Source organism: Osmia bicornis, chromosome 12, assembly GCF_907164935.1.
Source record: "Osmia bicornis bicornis chromosome 12, iOsmBic2.1, whole genome shotgun sequence".
NCBI classification, from domain to species: domain Eukaryota; kingdom Metazoa; phylum Arthropoda; class Insecta; order Hymenoptera; family Megachilidae; genus Osmia; species Osmia bicornis.
The window spans coordinates 7215728-7234445 of record NC_060227.1 but is presented as its reverse complement, the minus strand read 5'-3'; the positions used below and the strand labels follow the sequence as shown (position 1 = coordinate 7234445).

Genomic DNA, 18718 nt, shown 5'->3' with positions numbered 1-18718 from the left:
TTCACGTACACTGTTAATTAGTTTATATGGTTAAACGAACAGCCTTGGATCTTTTACCAGTCCCTAGTAAAGATTGTTGAAGGTCGAACGAATTGCACAAGTTTGTGTAATGCAAAACAAACTCAGCCTTTTTTTTTACATGTGAAAGAAAAAATCATAGATCTACATATATAGAAAATGGAAAATATCACCTGCCTGTGACACTGATAACATTTCTGCATCTGTAAGGAATTTCATGGGTTTCTGATTTCATTTCCTTTGGACAGAGTCCTATCTTATCGACGCCTGTTATCAAATCCTCCGCCAGTGCATACAACTTCTAAAAACTCCCTAGAAAATATATAATTTATACAAATGTAATTACAAAATTTTATTGATCTTTTCTTTTTATTGTTTGTTACAGGTAAGTCATTTACATGGATATTTTGACGTAGCACGTGACAGAAATCGCAAACGCTCTTCTCCGAGAGAAGGTAACGTAGATGTTGGAATTATCAGCACAATCGATCGATCTTCCCCTAGTTACATTTTCAGTACGATATTGACCCAGATACCTTATAAGTAATACATTTTCGTTTTGCATAAAATAGTATACAAGGTGTTAAAACTTCGAAATAGAAATTGCGGTTTTCTTTTTTAAATTTCTCTTGCTGTGCATTCATAAATTAGCGCGGCGGGAAAAAATCGTTTTGAAAATGACTGCCTTACCGACGGAGGAACAGGAAGTCCTCCAGCTCGTACTTTGATGGCGCCACCAAATCCTGTGACCGCTAGACGGTCGTTATCGACCCTCTGTCCGTGCGGTTTCAGTTTCACTAGATACGCGCTTCCGTCTGCCACGTTCACGCAAGCGTCACGTAATCCCCCTAGCTAGTAACATTTTAAATTGCACTTCCGTTGAACGGCTACCGCAAGCGCCAAACCCAGCAAATTCAAATTTCCTGGATCATTTCCTTTACGGAAACCGGATAAACGTTTTCTATTAATTTTTTTATCAAACTCGGCTGCTATTCCCTTAGAACTTTATGCAGTTATGTTCATTACGCTTTTAGCTTGAAATCGATAAGACATAAGTGCTATTTTCAAAAACTTTTCTGTCATGAACTCGTAGCGCTTACGTAATAGCGTATCATGTAACCCTTCGGTTTCTTTAACTGACAACCAGTCGTTCTGAATTAAGGATATCAATAAGGTGATTATCTAATAATTTTCGTCAAACTTTAACCTTGAAATCGATGTAACAGAAGTGCTATTTTCTGAAACTCTTACGTCATGAAAATGCGCCTACGTCGGTTCGATATGTAACAATTTAACCGCAGTTCGCAAATTCGCCAAGTTCTCGTCGCGCAGCTCGAACGCGGTGGAATTAAACGCATTAAATTATTAATACCCTTCAAAGCGGACTTAGAGAAAGGGATAGGGCTGGGAGCACGAGTCGATCCAGGGGGTAAGTTCGTCCTGGGGGAGCTCGTTCCGCTTTCACCCTCCTTCACTATTTTCTTTCACTTCTGTCTATCCAATTTCGAGCGGCATTTCGCTTTCTCTACCATGGAACGCGCCACGTGACGCTCAGCTGTGTGTTAAATCCCAAAATTATTGCGTCCCGAGTCGGCTAGCACGACTCGATTACGAGTAGCCCCGTTACATAAAAGCCTGTCGCTTGCTAGCTGTGGGGACACGCAGATGGAGTGGAGTTGCCACGTGGTGACGAAAAAAAAATCGGTAGTCCTGGCTCGAAGCAACGATTGTCAGTCGCACGGACTCCCGTCGTGTGTGCAACTATCGATTCGTAATGCAAGAACGACAGTGAAATTACAGTATACCTCGCTTAATTGACACGAAGGGCTCGTCACTAGCGTCTACATCCCTCGTTAATTGTCGCGACACGGTCTGGAGCTAACACTTGAACGCGTACCATTTCCAGCGAAGATGATGCACTTCAGATGATAACAGCACGTCGTAGTTAAGACTAGTTTGCGATTGATTATTTCGCCAGATCACAGCTGTTTTTTCTTCTAGAAACTCCTGCTCTTTTTAGTTAACTCGAAGTGAAATGAAATAATATTTTCTAATGACAAGTTGGAAGGAAACGTGTAGTTGGACGTATTTATACGGGCCTGTGATTAAGCGTAGTTTAATGTGCTCGAGGTCGTAATATAGGTGGCGAATAATTAGAAACAAGTTCCACGAACGCGACCGTGTATTATCACGTACCACTGTTCCCTCGAAATAAAATATGCTAACCCATTATTTCAGGGAAAAATGTCAAGGATATCGTGACTATATCCGTTTGTGTTTAGATTAACTACAGTAGTATCTATGCAAATACTCGAGTACCTTTATTTCTTTCGCTGTATGTTGTCGAAAATTCAGAACCGCTGGCAACAGAGAATCTTCGTGAAATAGATCCAAATGAATTCCTCTTATCATTTCATTTTTTACCCCTAGTTTGTCATCAAGATCGTGCCTTAATCTCGAATTCCCTGTTTGAAACTCTATCAAGAAGTTGAAAAGCTATTTACAAGACTCTCTTAAAAAGTTGAACTATCGTAATCGTCTGGAAGTAATCGAGTTTCAAAAGCAGATAAGGCTAGATCAGTCTGGCCACGATAAACCGGCGGGACCCTTTATCGCGAAGATGTAGAAAATTAACGAAACGAGAAAGACGACCGGCAAATATTCCGTGAGGATCATATTGTCTGGTATCTGTGCGGCTATAAGGAATGTCGCTCGACCGAGCTCGTACCTGATAAATGACCACCACCATGGAATATTAAGACTCCACGGCTGGGTTACAACGATACAAGAGACGCGAACAAATGTTCTCGGCCGCGTAGCTACACGAAAGAAAAGCCGGGCATAGTTTCACGTTGATAAATCGTTGGCGCTTGCTCTCGAGCCTCCACGAACAAACTATCGAGAGCCTTTTGTAAATCTACCTCTCTCGCCACTCTGTGTTCACTGTCGATGCGAGTGTCCACAAATTGCCGCGAGATTTATTCCCCCGAGCGATCGAACTGCATCTGAAGCCGGTGTTGGGTTTCGTTCTGCAGAAAGGTTGCATTCGGTTAGGTCGATCCTTTCAGAGATATAACGATACGCTTCACTGTCTCCCTTTTCTTTCGTTGTTTCGTTGCTTCGACTACTGTATCCTGGGATCGTGCTACCGTTTATTAGTCGGCAAAGGGTAGAGATTTCGCACTTTCCTCAAGGATAGCTCATTCGTCGACATTCAACTGAAAAGACTATGTGTCGATGCGTCCGAATTCATCTTCCACGGATAGCTTGACCGCGAACTTTCCGTTCGAAAGCTCGCTCGTTCTAGGTAATTTTCCGGGTAATTTTCCCGGACCGGTCCGTCACGAGAGGGCAACAGATCGTAAAGAGGAGAAAAGGAAAGCGATGAAGTTAGAAGAAGCGGAGGAGAGGAAGAAGAAAGAGAGATAGAAAGAGGCTCGTCGAAGCGAACAGGAATCGGCGATCGCTCGAAGCGTCTCCTTGGCTCCGGTCAGTGGCTGGCTACGGCCAACTTTTCTTCACCTTGCGGGCGAATGACCGTTACGTTTTTTGCTCCAAGGCTGGACGTATCCTTTCGTCTTCGGGTCTCTCCCTTCTCGTTCTCGCGTTCTGCACAGCCTGCCTTCGTCGAACAAAGCACCGTCCAAACTCGCCTTTTCTCTCCCCTTTTTCGCTTCTTCTTTTCATCCTCTTTTGTTTCCACCTCTCGTGTTTTTCCACGTTTTTTAACGACTCTCGAATCGCGGTGCTCTCGAAAAGTGGATGGTTTGATGACCGAGTGCTTGCGAGAACGCTTCGTTACTCGGGCTCGCTCTAGCGGTGAATATCAGAGTTGCTAAACTCTTGGGATCTTACACATTAGAATCATATTTTCTGTGTTCGAGCTATTGGCTGGAGTGAAAAATGAGGAACAGCAATCTCAGATATTTCGGGTAAAGATTGCAGGCTGCTAGAGCGAAATTTTCATTTTAGATCCGCCGCGAAGTATTCCGCGTTGGTTACGTTGATCATTTACGCGCACGTTTCAATCAGCTAATTGAAAAAAAGGATGAATCGCCGGGCAGCGTGGAAAATCATTAGCAAATGCGTTCCGCGATTGAATTTTTCATGCATCGCGGTCGTTCGAACGCGTTGTGATTCGTCGACGTTCTCTCAGGTTGCCCGCGTTATTCCTAGTTTCAATTAGCTAATTAAGCTGATTGAGGCTCGAGTACGGCTGTACGCTAATGCGTTGCCGATCGCTCTCACTATTCACGATATCTTGCTGCTTTTCTTTCGACGGAAAACGAAAAACGAAATAGCGCAACGGTATTATTAGCTCGTACAGGCGAAGTGGAATAATCTCTGTATATTAACACGTTCGCTGCCGCAGTAGAAATGACCGTAATTGGCGCGACACACCATATGGATTATTAACATTGGCTGCCGCAGTGGAAACGGACGTGTATAGTCGGACATGTTAAAACTTTACGAATACGAGCAGCATGAATTTTACTCTAAATATTAAAAGCAAACTATCGGTAGCAACAAGCGGTCACCACGTGTCGTAATGCAACTTTGCTCGCGTATCGATTTTGTTTCAGCCGAGTCTCTCACGGGGTTCGTTCACCGTGCGTTCGAACCGACATATACGTGCCGTGTATATTTTGCTTAAACGCATGCACATTTTCATTCATCATCCACGGCAAGCTGGCGATGAATCACCTTCTTCGACGATCGGCACAGGTAGAAATTTACCGCTTGCCTGTCTCTGTACGCAGTCGGCCGGCTGTTGTATCGCATGCATTATTAATTGTAACGACACGCACGAGATATCGTACATTGTACGAACACGACTCAACGTCAACCCTGCCTGTCGCTTTTCCAGTATACATTTGGATCATTCGAAAATTAAAAGATTTCAAGCAACCCCGATGCTCGAATCAGAGCTACTCTACCGTGTAGCTTTGTTTTCGATAAAAATTTCCAAACCACTCCGTCAAGAATAGAAATAAAAGGGCGCGGGAGCTTTTGAAACGAGCGATAAGAGAGAAGGTGGCCGGGAACTAGGCCTTAGGCGGTCTAGATTGGACGTAGTCGCGCGAAATTGCTGAATGCACGAAATGAAAGTATCACAGCTGACGAGCCGGGTATGGAAAAGCAGGGATGACCGAGCTTCAAGGGTGGCGAAGAGAGAGAGAACGAGAGAGAATGGCGAGAGCTAGCGGAGGGTGGTTTGTGCCGAGGGTGCTCCGGCTTTTTCATAACCGGCGGAAGAAGGGTTGCGCAGACAATGGATCTTCATCTAAATTGTAAATGGCACGTTGTAAAATTGTAAATGGTCATTAGTCCGCGCGTTGATCGATACTACCACCGTCGCGATTAATATTAGCTTTTCGACGGGCCAGCTGTTTTGCATACAACGAGCACCGTGTTGCAACGCAGTTCGATTCGCTTTAAACGATCTCCGCCCGCTTGATTCGACCTGTTCGCGAGCCGAACATCCAGCAATTTTCCCATTTTCATGGTACACATAGCCGTTGGAAGTTGATCAGCCCTCGACTAGGGAAAAAACTAATTGACTGCCAGACTATGTTTGAAAATCGACACATTTTTCTTTTTTATTTCACATCCTAACCCATGAAAGAGATACCTACTAGAAAATCAAATTGGGAAAGAGCCGACAACGAGCTAGAAAGAAAGAAACCTCGCAGAAGGTTGAAAGGAAAAAGGAAAAAATGTTGGACGAGGGAAGCAGGTAGATCCACGGGGGAGGAAGAAAGCGGGAGAAAATCGGAGAGGTTGGTCGGTGGATTTGCATTTTGATAAGAAATCTCTCGGAAACTTTCATTTCGAGTTCGCCTATCTTCTCTCGTCTCGTTCTCTCGCGACAGATAAAGGAGGTCCTTTTATCCGAGTCCTCTCGCTTCTCCCTGGCAAATCTTCCCACCACCGCCTTCTTATTCTTACCTCATTACCTTGGATTAGCTTATTCTAGGTGTTGCTGGCTGCAACGTTCGCCATGGAAAGATGCTTACGTCGCATTCACAGATTTCGAATGAAAAAGAATAAAATTCATTTTGGATCGATTCTTTCTTTCCTGGACTTTGTTAGGGGTCGTTTCGTTAAGTAACGAGTTGCTTGCGAAAATAGTAAAAGTTGTTCTTTCTGTTTCACCCTTCAGCGTGTCTGCTTTATTACGTCAAGTTTAATTAGTCCAGTTGGCAAGTGGAAAAACTCGCTCATTCGCGAAGCGTCGATTAACCGGTCTAGCGGGGACGATAAATCTCAAGGGTACGTTGTTGGAATAAGAAATTCAGAAGTAGAGTTGCTCGAAGGGAACTCACGAGACTCATCGTCATAATTAATTCCTTTCTCTCCCTCCTAAGATATGGTATTTTGTTTTTTTTTTTTTTTTGCACTGGGATCTTTCAATTGAAACAAAGACTCTTCACTCTTAGCAATAAAACTTTTTCTACTTTCCACGTTTATTAATGACATTAAGGACGCGTGGAAAGGAGTGCTATTCAGAACGTTTTAGGCGCCCCTATTTATTCAGCTGAAAGGAGAAAATGAGGAGTCATCGCGCGGAAAACGACGCGTGTAAGAGGGATGACTCTTATTCGAATAGAACCACTCTTTCGATCGTTTCCGATTACATGATCTCGTTTTTGCTCCTTCTTTTTGTCTATTTCGATGTTCCCATATCGAGTAGTTAAATCGTGGGTGGTAGGTTCTCCGTAAACTCTAACTTGTTACTATAAATGAAGTACAAGTAAACAGAATTCCACTTTATTTCCACGTGAAACACGATTGCCCTGCCTCGTCGTATAAACTCGTCCTTGTGGTTTGAAATTTCGAGTGATGCTATCTAGTCCGTCTCGTCCCGTCGGGAAATGTGTACCGTATACGATGCTGGGTGTACGTCACTTTGAAAAATGACGTCGCTCTCGGCTTTCCTGACTGGAGGGCGAGGAAAGGGAGAGAAGAAAAAAGAAGAAAAGAAAAAAAGAAAAAGCGTGGAAACAATGCTTCGATGTCGGAGGGCGAATCGAGAGAAGGGAGAATATATTGAAGCGAGAGACAGATTAGAAGAGAGACGGGGAGCTACTTTGCATCAAGCTACTCACCCTCGCTCGGTATACTTTCTGCAACGTCTCGCTCGTGCCTTTCATCCTCGTGGCTTATTTTCGGCCGTGGAAACCCTTGTCGCGACGTTTGCACTGTCATCGTGATCGGTTGGATCGGATTATCGAGCCTCCTCCGGAATATTACGCGATTTTTCCGTTGCTTTCGCAAGCTACAAATGCCCGAGACGTTGAGTTACGAAAGGAAAAAGGATAACATTCTTCTAGCAGCAGAGTGTCGTAATTATAAGCGAAGGATCGATACGATTGAACATCGAGCGGAAGCGTGAAACAAAGGGTCGGTCGCGGGACAAAGAAAGGAAAAGCAAAGAAATCGCGTTACGAGGCAGGTCTGGAACGTGAAAAGCAGTCCTCGACCAAGTTCCTCCTTTGAATTGCACCAAGTCGCCGAGCTTTGAAGTTCGTCAAGACGATCCCCTTCTTTCTTTTTTCTTCTTCTTCTTTAAAACTGTCCGTCATTAAAGGCAAACGAAATCACAATTTCCTACGGGAGTCTTTTCACCCTTCTCGCAACTGCAACGGCCGAACTCGCCCCATAATTATTCCCGCTCGGCGAGAATCTAATTTCCACGAGAAGTAATATCGATTAAAGTCGGCATCGCGCGAGTAAACGAACTTCGAGGAAAGAAAATCACGACAGCACCCATCCAGTTTTTCCTCTCTTCCTCTCGGGTTTCTTTTGCGTAGCTTCGCGCAGCAGCCTCGCGAACGAATCGAAAAAGGGGACGCGTCCGTTCGGTGACTCTTTTTCAAGACGAGAGGAATTATTAAATTAGGTATCTTAATAAACAAACGTACTGAAGCGTCTTCCAGCAGAGACGGTCGTTGAGAAAGAGTTAAAAGCGAAATTCCTCGACGGCAGACGATGAACGCATTCTTGGCGGAGTCTCTCGGTGCAAAAGAACGCTCGTCAGTCGACGCACGCCTAAAAACAATGGAGGAGAATTGAAAAGAGAGTGGCACAGTAGCGTTGCGTCGGTGGTAAGAACGATAGACAACGGAGGAACAGCGGTCGCGTCGAGGAGATCTGGCTTGTATCTTGTTGGATCTTGCGTGCGACGAGGTATCCTCGTCGAACACCGAGAACAAGGAAAATCAGATGGACGAGGAAAGGGTGAGAGAGAAACGGTTCAACCAGAGGGTTTCAGAAGAGCCGAGGAGAGGTGAAACCGTGGTGACGGATCAATAGGGGTAGTTTTCAGAGACGCGCATGCGAATTCAGGGACCAATGGTTGCGCGAGGGTAGTTTCGACGAGCCGAACCACCCTTGGGGCGAAGGTGGATGGATGGTGATGGGGTAGAGGTAGAGGGAGGCTGGTAGAGTATGCGACGCCCAGGGCCGTCGTCGAACGCACCCTCTGCTGAAAACTTTTCACCCGGGGCCGCTCTTTTTTTTTTCTTCTCTCCCTCTTTTCCCTTTCGATTCGCGAAACTCGTTGCTCGGGGTTGCTCTATTATTCGTGGTCTTTGCAATTATCGATACAAGATGTAATCGACGTTTGCCAGTGTTTGTACTGTATTCGAATGTTCTTTTACAATGAGTGGTAATCCATGGAAAACTTGATTGTTCGACAGCGTTTATCGTACTCCGATTCGTTAATTTGTTTGAGGGGGGAAAATCGACTAGAAAAATGAAACTCTACAGTACGTAGAAAAGTATACATTTTTATAATTTAAAATTGCAATTAGTCCCAATTATTAGTGTATCGAAAATCAGTGGCAATGAACGCGTCGAGTATAAAATAAAGAGTTCAAACGACTATAAGTTCTGTGAGAAACGACAATAATGCGATAATAAATTCCACGTTCTTGTATAACCTAGCAAGTTTCCTGGTCATTCTGTTCGTTCTCTTATCAATATTCACAAAGGGACCAAAGAACTCGGGACACCGAGCGTGTTCCACTACTTTGGCTTAGCTTTCAAGCACCGTCAAGATTTCTTTCTTTATCGTAAACGGGGTTAAACCGTGGTTGCGTGTAATTACGTTACCGCAGTCAATGATAGTGTAAAGATCGTTGAGTGGTGGGTGGATAGCCTCTTAATACCTCAGGTCTTTCACCCTTTGATAACGATTTACCTCGTAGAAAAGCAACCGGCGAATGATAGTACACCTTTTTTAAATCTCCGACAGAATTATGAAAGATAGTTGGAAAATATAGCGTTTCCGTTATCGAGGTGGCAATAGTGGTATTGTTGTTGGTGGGAAATCGAAACGGAACGTGCAAAAACGACGGGTATCGGGCGCAACTCGAACAACAAAGAGAGGGATGCAGAAATTTGCATGGCCAGCACCGCGTCTATACGTGATATCCTTACAAACGAGCCTTCTGTTCGCGACTGACATTGGACATCCGGACGTGATAAAACCTGTCGACAAACAAACGTACCTACACGAGACTCGACGAATACGAAAATCCATCGAATTTTTTCATTAGCCCTTGAAAGACGACGTAATCATCCATTCGAAATGCTTCTTTTTTTTCTTTTCTAATTATAGCTCGAACTTTGCATGAATCGCAATGAAATTAATCAACGCATCTCGCGGCGTTAAGATGAATAGATACGAAAACTCATTTATCAACGAATGGAAACGTTGATAATTAACAGTTATGACGTACTTGGTAATTGAAAATTGCCCGCGTTCTACGTCTCTCCTTTCTCTTTGTTCTGTCAGGGTATTGAAAGGGCATCTTACGATCGCGAACTATCTTCAATCGTGATCTGTGCTCGTTTACAATTAGTCTTTGGCGTAACGATGATCATAAGCCGTTCGAACGTCGTATGATAACCTGTTGTCGGTAATAAACGAGAGAAGAGATTCCTGATATTACACGACGAAGGCAATCGATCGATTTCCGCGAAGGTCGCTCCGAGATATCCTCTTAAGGACAGTCACCCTTCTTTGCTCGACTTTTCTCCACCCAGTCAGACCCTTCGCTCAAGAATGAGAATGAAACGAGCGTCGTCGATGGATATCATGACCCAATTCCCTCGGAATTGTATCGCGTTGCTCCTCTTTTTATTTTAAGAAGAATCTTAAAATAAAATTTCAACTGTTTGAGTGTTTAGTCTGTGCGTCTTGGACTACAAGAAATATGGTTATAACGAACTGTTTGATCTGTAAGGAATTTAAATAATCATTTCGAAGTTTATAATACTTCCAAACTTTGCCAAATTAGATATCGGGTATCTTAATAATTCTTGCAAAATTTACATCCAAAGTTTAGTGTCTAGATAACGGTTTGAGTGGTATTCAGTACAAAATCCAGCGTTACGATGCACCTGTACAGGTAGCAGGGTGAGACGGTCGAGAGAGACAGGTGCAAACGACCCACGCGACCGTTCACCCTTCTCACCACCCCTTCGATGAAAGTTCAGACTGGTTGTGGCAGGTGCAACGACATCCTCCCATAGCCGAGATAACATAAAATTGGCAAATTGACGTCTCGCGATTGAAATTCCACCGGTTAGCAGTCCTGTTGCAAAATCCAGCTACCCAGTTATGGATTTGGTAATTCGAATGAAATTTATAGCCGTCGTTAAAGCATCTTCCAGTAACTCGATAGAAAACGAGCTGGTAGCAATGATAGGTAGAATGAACGATGAAGTTTGCCTTTAACCTTTCGGGATTATGTAGTCTGCCGTTTCAGTTATCGGTAGTTACCACCGATGACTAAATATCTCACAAACGTTAATAGCTAAAGATACATTAGCGAAGTACTGTGATTTCTGAATTGACATTTAAACGTTGCTAAATAGCTGTAACGTGATTAAACGCTGGACGAATTTTTGATGCATTGCCTATAGCGATGAAAGGAAAATTTATGCTTCGCTTTGAGAAGAAAATTATAAATGTCCAATAGACGAATCTTCTTACTAAGAAGATCTAGAGTAGATCTTGAGAGTCTATCGTACGAATTAAGTCTTAAAGAGCACTAACGAGGCTTAGCGACCTATAGTGATTGCCGACGGAGACGGTCCTCTTGGTCTTTTCGCGCGCAGTCTCGTCCGAAGGTGCGCGTGCGCAGCTTGGTTTGAAATTCGTGGCGCGCGTCGCGTCGCGTCGCGGCGCGGATCCTCCTAGGGGGGCTGCGTTCCTTCCTCTCTCGGCTTTCGTTCCACGTCCGTTCGTTCGTCCGTTCGCTCTCGGCCGGTTCGGCTGCGCTCGTGCGAGTCGATGTAAGGTTGGGAGCGTCGTGTCGCGTGAAAGGGAGTGTCGCGGCCATCTCGACGCCCTTCTCGAGTCGCACTTCATCTATAATCTATACGGATCCGCCACGATTTCGTGGAACTCTCAGGATGCTTGACCGTTTGATGCCGTTGTCGACGAGCCTGGTCGAGCGTCAGTCGAGTTGGCCAGTTACCGACACCGTTCCTTGATCGCGGACAAGTGTCTTCCAGCATCAAGGTGAATCCCGTCGTTGGAGCATCCTCTCGATGCTACTCGTGAACTGGTCGGAGAGTGAGTGAAAGGGGGTCTCGAAGTCGATTCGTCTCAAGGGTAGCGCATCCTCGAGGCCAGCCTGGTGGTCTCGGCTTCAAGGACGCGGTTGAAGGCGCCTTCACGCCCGGAGAACGGAGAAAGAGGCATAGTTTTTTATCAAGATGACGGGGCGCACCAGGGGACGGTAGTTCGTGGTTGGTAGGGATGTCCTCGTGACATGTTACCCCGTGACCTTGGCTGTCGCGACTACAACGTCCTCCACGGAGAGGCTCGTCTGCTGGCACACGGATCGAGCGAGGATAACGGACGATCGGCGTCGATTCGTCCACGCGGAGTCGAGTACAGGCTGCTGCCCGTCGTCCAGCTGAAACCTGACTTCCCGATCCCGTATGTTCTCTGCTGGAGGGTGGCCAGCACGATCCACAGGATTCAGATCCCGATACAACACCATCAGCATCATCGTTATCAGCGGCACCATCGGCAACGTCGTCGACGACACTTTCAGGCTGCTATCGCGCCCAGAAGACATCCTCTTCCGGTCCCGGCTTCTTCCTCCAGATACCCTTCACCTTACGGCTCTATCTTACAACGTGGCAATCGTCCTCTGCAACCTGGTATGGAAACAAGGTGAGGCTTGAACCACTTTCGAGAATTCCTCGCCCTTTTACGTTTTATCATATATATTTCAATTCTTGGGGTGGTTTTCAAATTGGCTTTCAACCTTCGGAAACTTTGGACATTAATGAAACTGGGAGTGATGTATGGGGTATTTGAACACTTTCGAAAACTAGCTCGGCAAGAAATTCTGATATTAAAATTTGCTGGTAAGATTACAAACGTAGGTTACAGATGGAAAAATTTTTTTCATTTAATTCGATGAAAGAGAAAGATCGATACCGCCGCTGTCGACAGAAGATTAAAAGCGACGAAGGTCGTTTCTGATTGGCTAGGCAGCTGGGTGAAGGCGAGATGCAGTTTCGCCGATGTGCTTTTTCCTTTTTATCCGTCAGGCCAGATCTTCCCTTGTTATTAACCCCTCCTTTCCTCTTCGCGATTCCTCGCTTGGTTTGCGTTTGCCTTTTGCTGTGATCCGTCGTGTTTTCTTCGATTGAACATCGCTACTTGATTTTACTTTCACCTCGATTAACCCATTAATACTTTGATGGCTTTGATTCTGTAGATTTAATGGCTTGTAATTTTGTATTTCGTTTTATATCGAAAAAGAGATCACTGAAAGAATATACGGGGTGTCCAATTCAATCGGACCAATCTGCAGGTCTAAAACAGTAGAAGATGGAAAAAGTTAAGTGGCGTCAAGAATCATAGGAATTAATTTCGCTAGGAGATCCTTTGTGCTTCGTGAAACCCTATCGCGAGTCTGGTGTTCGGGGCACACCCTTGTCCATTCCTGACGGGTAAAATGGAAACATTTCGTCATCACCTCGTGGAGGGAAATTCGATACCGAACAGGTGTTACTACACAATAGCAGAGTAAAGTTGCTGATTAGTATACAATGGAATATCAACGTCGAGTTGGATTCTGATCGTTTCATATCTACTTCAAGTGACGTGACCTCGTGATTTTAGAAATCATTTGTCACGCGTTATCGGCGCCTTCTTTTATCTACGTCTAAAATTTTCATCCTTTCTCTTCGTTATTCGTCGTTGTCTCGTATCGGAATCTGTCTTAACGAAAGGGTTAAACGCAGCCACGCATGAGAATTCGATGCTCCCATGTGGCGACGTTTCTAAGCGAAAAAACTAAGTCGACGACGCCTGCTGAGCCGAGCTGCCGTCGACAGACTTCTTCGTCTTCGTTCCACGACCTCCCGCTGCTCCGGACACTGAACTCTCCGCGGCCAACAGTTTCTTTCCAACCGGACTTGAAAAGTCGAGTGTTCCTTTCCCGACTGTCCTTTGCGTCGCGATTCGAACGGAATATTAATCAAGCCGTTCGTCTTGCGCGAGCAAATAATATTTGTACCAAAGATGTGCTTCCAAGACCGTTGCCGAATATTTCATTTCGTTCACGTGCAATTCTTCTTACGAAAAGTATCTCCTTTTTTTCTTATTATTATTTTGTTCAGAACCTGAACACACGTTCTTCATAATGGAAGAATTAAACTGTTTAAAAACGATAAAAACGTTGTAGACTGATAAAAACGACGAATGTTTGCACGTTTGTAAACATCCTCTTTAAACGTCTCGTTTTTGCAATAAAGCTGTTCTTTCGTTCGTTTAACGGCTCGTTACGTATCTTCGGCAGCCAGAGGGGAGGATAAAGGTGGAAAAAAGCTGATGGCAAAGGATTTTGCTGACCATTCACGGTAAACCATTTCCGGCAGCTGAGCTGGTAACCGGTCGTCGCTTAAAAGCTCCCTGAACCTCTCAACTATCAGCGACGCTTTTTAAGTTTCTACCGTTCCGCTTCGAACTCGTCGAATAATCTGCAAGATTTAATCTTTCGGTAAAACTCTTCGATCTCTGATTTGTTCTCCTATCAGTCCCTTCGCTATGGTTTTTCACCGTACAAATACAAAACTATTTTAAAGACTTGACCCATGCAATTGCAGATAATAGTATGGCAGATAAAAATTTATTACCTGCCTTTGATATTTCTAAGTTGGGGAAATCCAGGTAGCTAGAAAATGAACCAAACTTGGAGCCCACAAAACGAACCGTTGAAAAATTTCAAATTACATAGTCATCCCGGTACGTAGATTAGGAAATTTTATTTTTTATTAGCGGCAATAACTGTAAACGACCGTACTTGACCCTCGAAAATTTGAAGAGGAAGAAATTCTAGCGTGGTTTATCACTTCGGAAAATAAATTGAACCAAGTGAAAGCAACTCGTATCGTGGTCGGTCGATTTACTCGAAGGTGTTCGTTTCGATTAGATACATTTATATCGGTTGGATCTAAGCAAGCCGGAGCCATTACGCGAGGCTCACGGAAGATTCATGAGGGCACGGTATTCTCTGCGAGCGTAATTTTCTACTAGGGGTGCAGCCTCGAGGGGCGGTAGATGGGAAATTCTAATTTTTCAGGGACGCACCACCTTCGTGCGCCACGAAGAGGGTTGCTCGCTATCGTTGCAACTGAAATTGCACTGTTCACGAAAGCGACTGGCGCGTTTATCGATCCTCCAGCGTTCGTGTCGCGTACGTACGTGCCTCGTTATCGCCCTCTTAAAGCAAACGACGCTTTATCTGGATAAACGGAGGATAAAAGGGACAGAAGAGACGGAAAAACTAACCCGATATCGCGACGTATGAAAGCCGAACAGAGATTCTACGGTTTAAACCTGTCCCTTTGCCGGCACAGGTTTACCCTTATTGCTCGCCCAAAGGGGATGAATCGTATTCAGTTCAAAGCAGCATTCCTTTCTTCGATTTAATTTGGTAGATCTCGTGTGCAGGATCTAGTTTCCCTCTGCGATTTTCCCTGCGCCGCAGGTACACTGGGTTACGAAGGCACAAAGGACAAGAAAATAAGGAAATTGACCTGCTGACATAGGAGAACATCTTACAACTGTCTGATGTTGATTTTATTCTTCTCTCAAATGTGTTGTTTGAACTTTTATGTAAAGGATACATGTTGTTTAATTTTTACTTTTATACGTTATCAGTGTCCTTTGTACCTTTCGGTATCATTCTCTGGGGAAAAGAGACGTTGTTCATTTCTTTTATACAATAGCATTCGTGTGTTTGAAAAGTAATCGTGAATACATCTTTCCGATTGTGAGTGGAGTTGGGCGCAGTAGAATAGGTCAGACACAGAAATAATGCGGCGCAGTGGAATAGAACACGTATAACGAGACGTATCGAAACTCTAATTAAGAGGTCTCATTTTTAGTCAGTTTATTAATTGAAAATTATTTCCGTGTTATCGATATCAGGTATCGTTGCAGCAGTAGGTAATAAGCGTGTAAAGGGGAAGAAAAAAAAGAATAGTCGTAGAATTTATGTAATGTTGCAACCATCTGGCATTAATAATCAAGTTGATTGATATCCGGCGAGTTTCTTTCGCTCAACCTTTCTCGTAATCGCGTCGATTAAACGCCATTATCTAGCAATTAGAGATTCATTGAAAGAGCAGGCAAGATGAATGATCTTCCGACTGGTGGTGGCTCGTTGACAGCGAAATGAAAGGAGAATGTTAATAATCGAAGATCGCACACGACCAATTACGGAATCGTTCTAAACGCGTAGCTGGTTGAACGCGCGAACAAACAACGTTCAAGAAAGAAATTGATCGAAAGAAACGCATGCTTAGACCTTAATGGGAGACCTCGTCTCTCTCGAGTACACTCGCTTTTGCTTCATCGACTCTCGAAAGCACTGGACAAGCTAGTTTTTGATCATGCCTCGGGAGCATCGAGATATCTTCAAAGAACTCTTGAAAATTCAGAAGCAACTAGAGGACTGTTCTCCGTTTCGAGATCGTATATCTCTCTACGCGATGTTAATCGATATTGCCTTGCAGTCGTTTCACCCTTCGGCTGACAAGGGGAACTACCCAAGTGTTGTACTCACTTATTAATGAAACTTTGCCAGCTTGTAGAGCTCGTCGAACTGAACACGCCTATACCCCCTTTTGGGGGCAGACGGCTAGTTGTTTAAAAGATATTAACAATTACAGTTAGTTACTCATTACATTCTGAAGTATGACAAACTCGCACATACAACTCGCAATCTAGAGATCCACGGTTCAAATCATTGGTTCCCATCATTTTTAAAATTTTTTTAATGATAATTTGTCTTTTTTTGAATAACAATTACATAAAAATTATCATAAAAAGAAAAAAGATTTTGGGAACTAAAGATTTGAACCGAGGACCTTCAGATTGCGAGTCATGGATCCGCTCCGTGGTTAAACACATGACTCGCAATCTAAAGGTCCTCGGTTCAAATCCTAGGTTCCCAATTTTTTTTTTTTTTTTTTTTTATGATAATTTGTCTCTTTTTGAACAATTAAAATTCTATATAATTCTAAACTAAAATTCTATATTCTATTTCGAATAACTTAAATTCTATAAAAATAAACTCACCCCTTTGCGTGTTTAACCTCGAACAGATCACGGAATAGTTTTTCCACGCGTTTTGAAACTGCATCAGTCACTTCGTGAGGATCACCCCGTAGATCCTGTACGCGATAAAACATAAAATATTACAGAAATGATCGTAGTAGCGTGAGAATGATGCCGCGCGATATCCCTGGAACTGTTGGCCGCGTTCTTCGAACTACACATTGCCGCGTGTAGAGATTCCTATAAATTCTGCACAGATGTTGCACCGCGATTTTTTCCCTTTTTTTTCGTTTATTGATGTTGATTTCGAGTAAATGGCGATTCTAGGTGCTAACGGATAGCGATGGTATAATAATCAATCGTCGTGACTTTTAAGGTTTCGATCGGATACCATTTTATTTCTGTGCCATCGATTTCCATAAATGTTACCGGGTTGCATCAAGTTGCTTAAAGTTTCCAAGAGTTCACAGAATTTTCAACTTCAGAAGGGTGAAGTATTTATTAGAATTGCTTGAAAGTTGGCAAGGGAGGATATCGAGTGGCCATCGCAGAAGATCGAACGGTCTATCGCGGCCTTTGCCTTTCGAAGATCGATCGTCCAGTGAAAGGCTGGTCGATGTCATTGCGTTTTATCGCAAGCACGCCTGTGACATCACGAGACTATTTTCGATTACGCGTGCCGTTAATTGCAGGACCTAGGTGCGACGACCCTCTCGTCACACCCATACATCCTCCCTCCGAAACCATCGCAACGAATAATCCTCGAAATTTCAAAAAATTTCACTGCTAAATCCCTCGCATGTCCGTTTTACTCATTTGTTCGGTTTCATTTATTTATTTAATCTGGAACGGGGGAACTCGGTGAATCGTTTGAAAATCCTGGCGAATGAAAAGAACCAGGTCACGCGGAAAGTAGTCTTCGGAGAGCGTTCGAGAAACGTAAGCTGTGAAAATCCTAGGATTTTAGAGATTTCACGATGCGCCACGTACTGTCGTTGATTAAAACATCGTTGCAAAGCTCGAATCGTTGGACGAATATAAGTTTAGTTGATGGTTTCGCTTGGAATCGCGTCGATTCGCTGACGCGAGTCTTAGACTTGCGTTTTTACGCGTCACAGTCTTCTGCACCTGCGGAACTTATTTGGAATTGCGCGTTTCCTGTGTCTGCATCGTGCTCGCCCTTTCTTTCCTCGAGGAAATGATTATTTACAATGAACCGTCGGTCGTTTGTACGATTGTTCGAGGTAATTCAGGCAATTCTTCGCGTTATTTTACAATGGCCGAAAATAGGACGGCATCGATATCAAGCTTGATTCGCGATGCACACGCGTTCTCCTCCCTGCTTCATCCTATTGTACGGATAGATTTATTTACACCTTAATTTCCGTACCGGCTGGATGAATTACAAAAGAAAATCCCTGGTGCACGTGCATCGATGCACCGGCGCACCGGTGACGATTTGCAGCGATCAAAGCACCGTGCCAATTTACGTCACGTGTGATTTAGCCGCGTGCTAGCTGCATTCGTGCGAAACGGAATAGCGGATCAGTAGGTAAAACGAAGACATTCAAAGGTTCTTGGTCCCGCAGTGCCGCCATCTAAGTTGATGGCATCCCTTTTCCCTCGGTTACAGTTACAGCGTTTCAATAGTAAATTACACCTTCAACAAGCGTGTCGCTGAGACATCGACTGTTTCAATTTAATTTCGGTACTTACATCGTTAACTTACAAAATAAAAAAGTTTCTTGGATCGATCCTCCAGCGGTTTTCGGTAAATTAACGTTTTATCGCAATATTGGCCTGCTGTCCAAGAGGGGTGACAGCGAACAGATGTTCCCGGGGAATGGTCGAAACAAGTAAAATCGATGGGTCGATGTGTCAACACAACATGAATACTTCATTATTATTTCACCTCGCTTTGCGGTAGATTTTGTAAAATTTTGTACGAATTTAAGATCTACCGAAATCAGTGTTTCATTTCCAACTGTCGAGCGGACATAGTGGTAAGCCAAAATTTTCAGTGAAAATTGCGCGATGTCGTAAACCTGCACCACTGCACACAAAATGATGGTTCTCAATCTCCATGAGAGAACCTCG

At 44.0% G+C, this 18718-nt stretch overlaps 1 protein-coding gene across 4 annotated transcripts in view; it reads left to right on the top strand.

Annotated features, from left to right (window-relative positions):
* LOC114876569 (protein gustavus) overlaps positions 1–18718 on the top strand; it is a 137783-nt gene that overhangs the window by 48052 nt on the left and 71013 nt on the right. Inside the window, exon 1 of one of the 4 annotated variants that reach the window (XM_029188206.2) lies at positions 11296–12217. The exons of 2 other annotated variants lie outside the window; for them this stretch is intronic. In XM_029188206.2, coding sequence (XP_029044039.1) covers positions 11808–12217 — 410 coding nt within the window. In that variant the 5' untranslated portion in view covers positions 11296–11807. Of the gene's footprint in view, positions 1–11295; positions 12218–18718 lie in introns of those variants that run through there. One more of the 4 variants, XM_046288050.1, reaches the window with a different exon arrangement.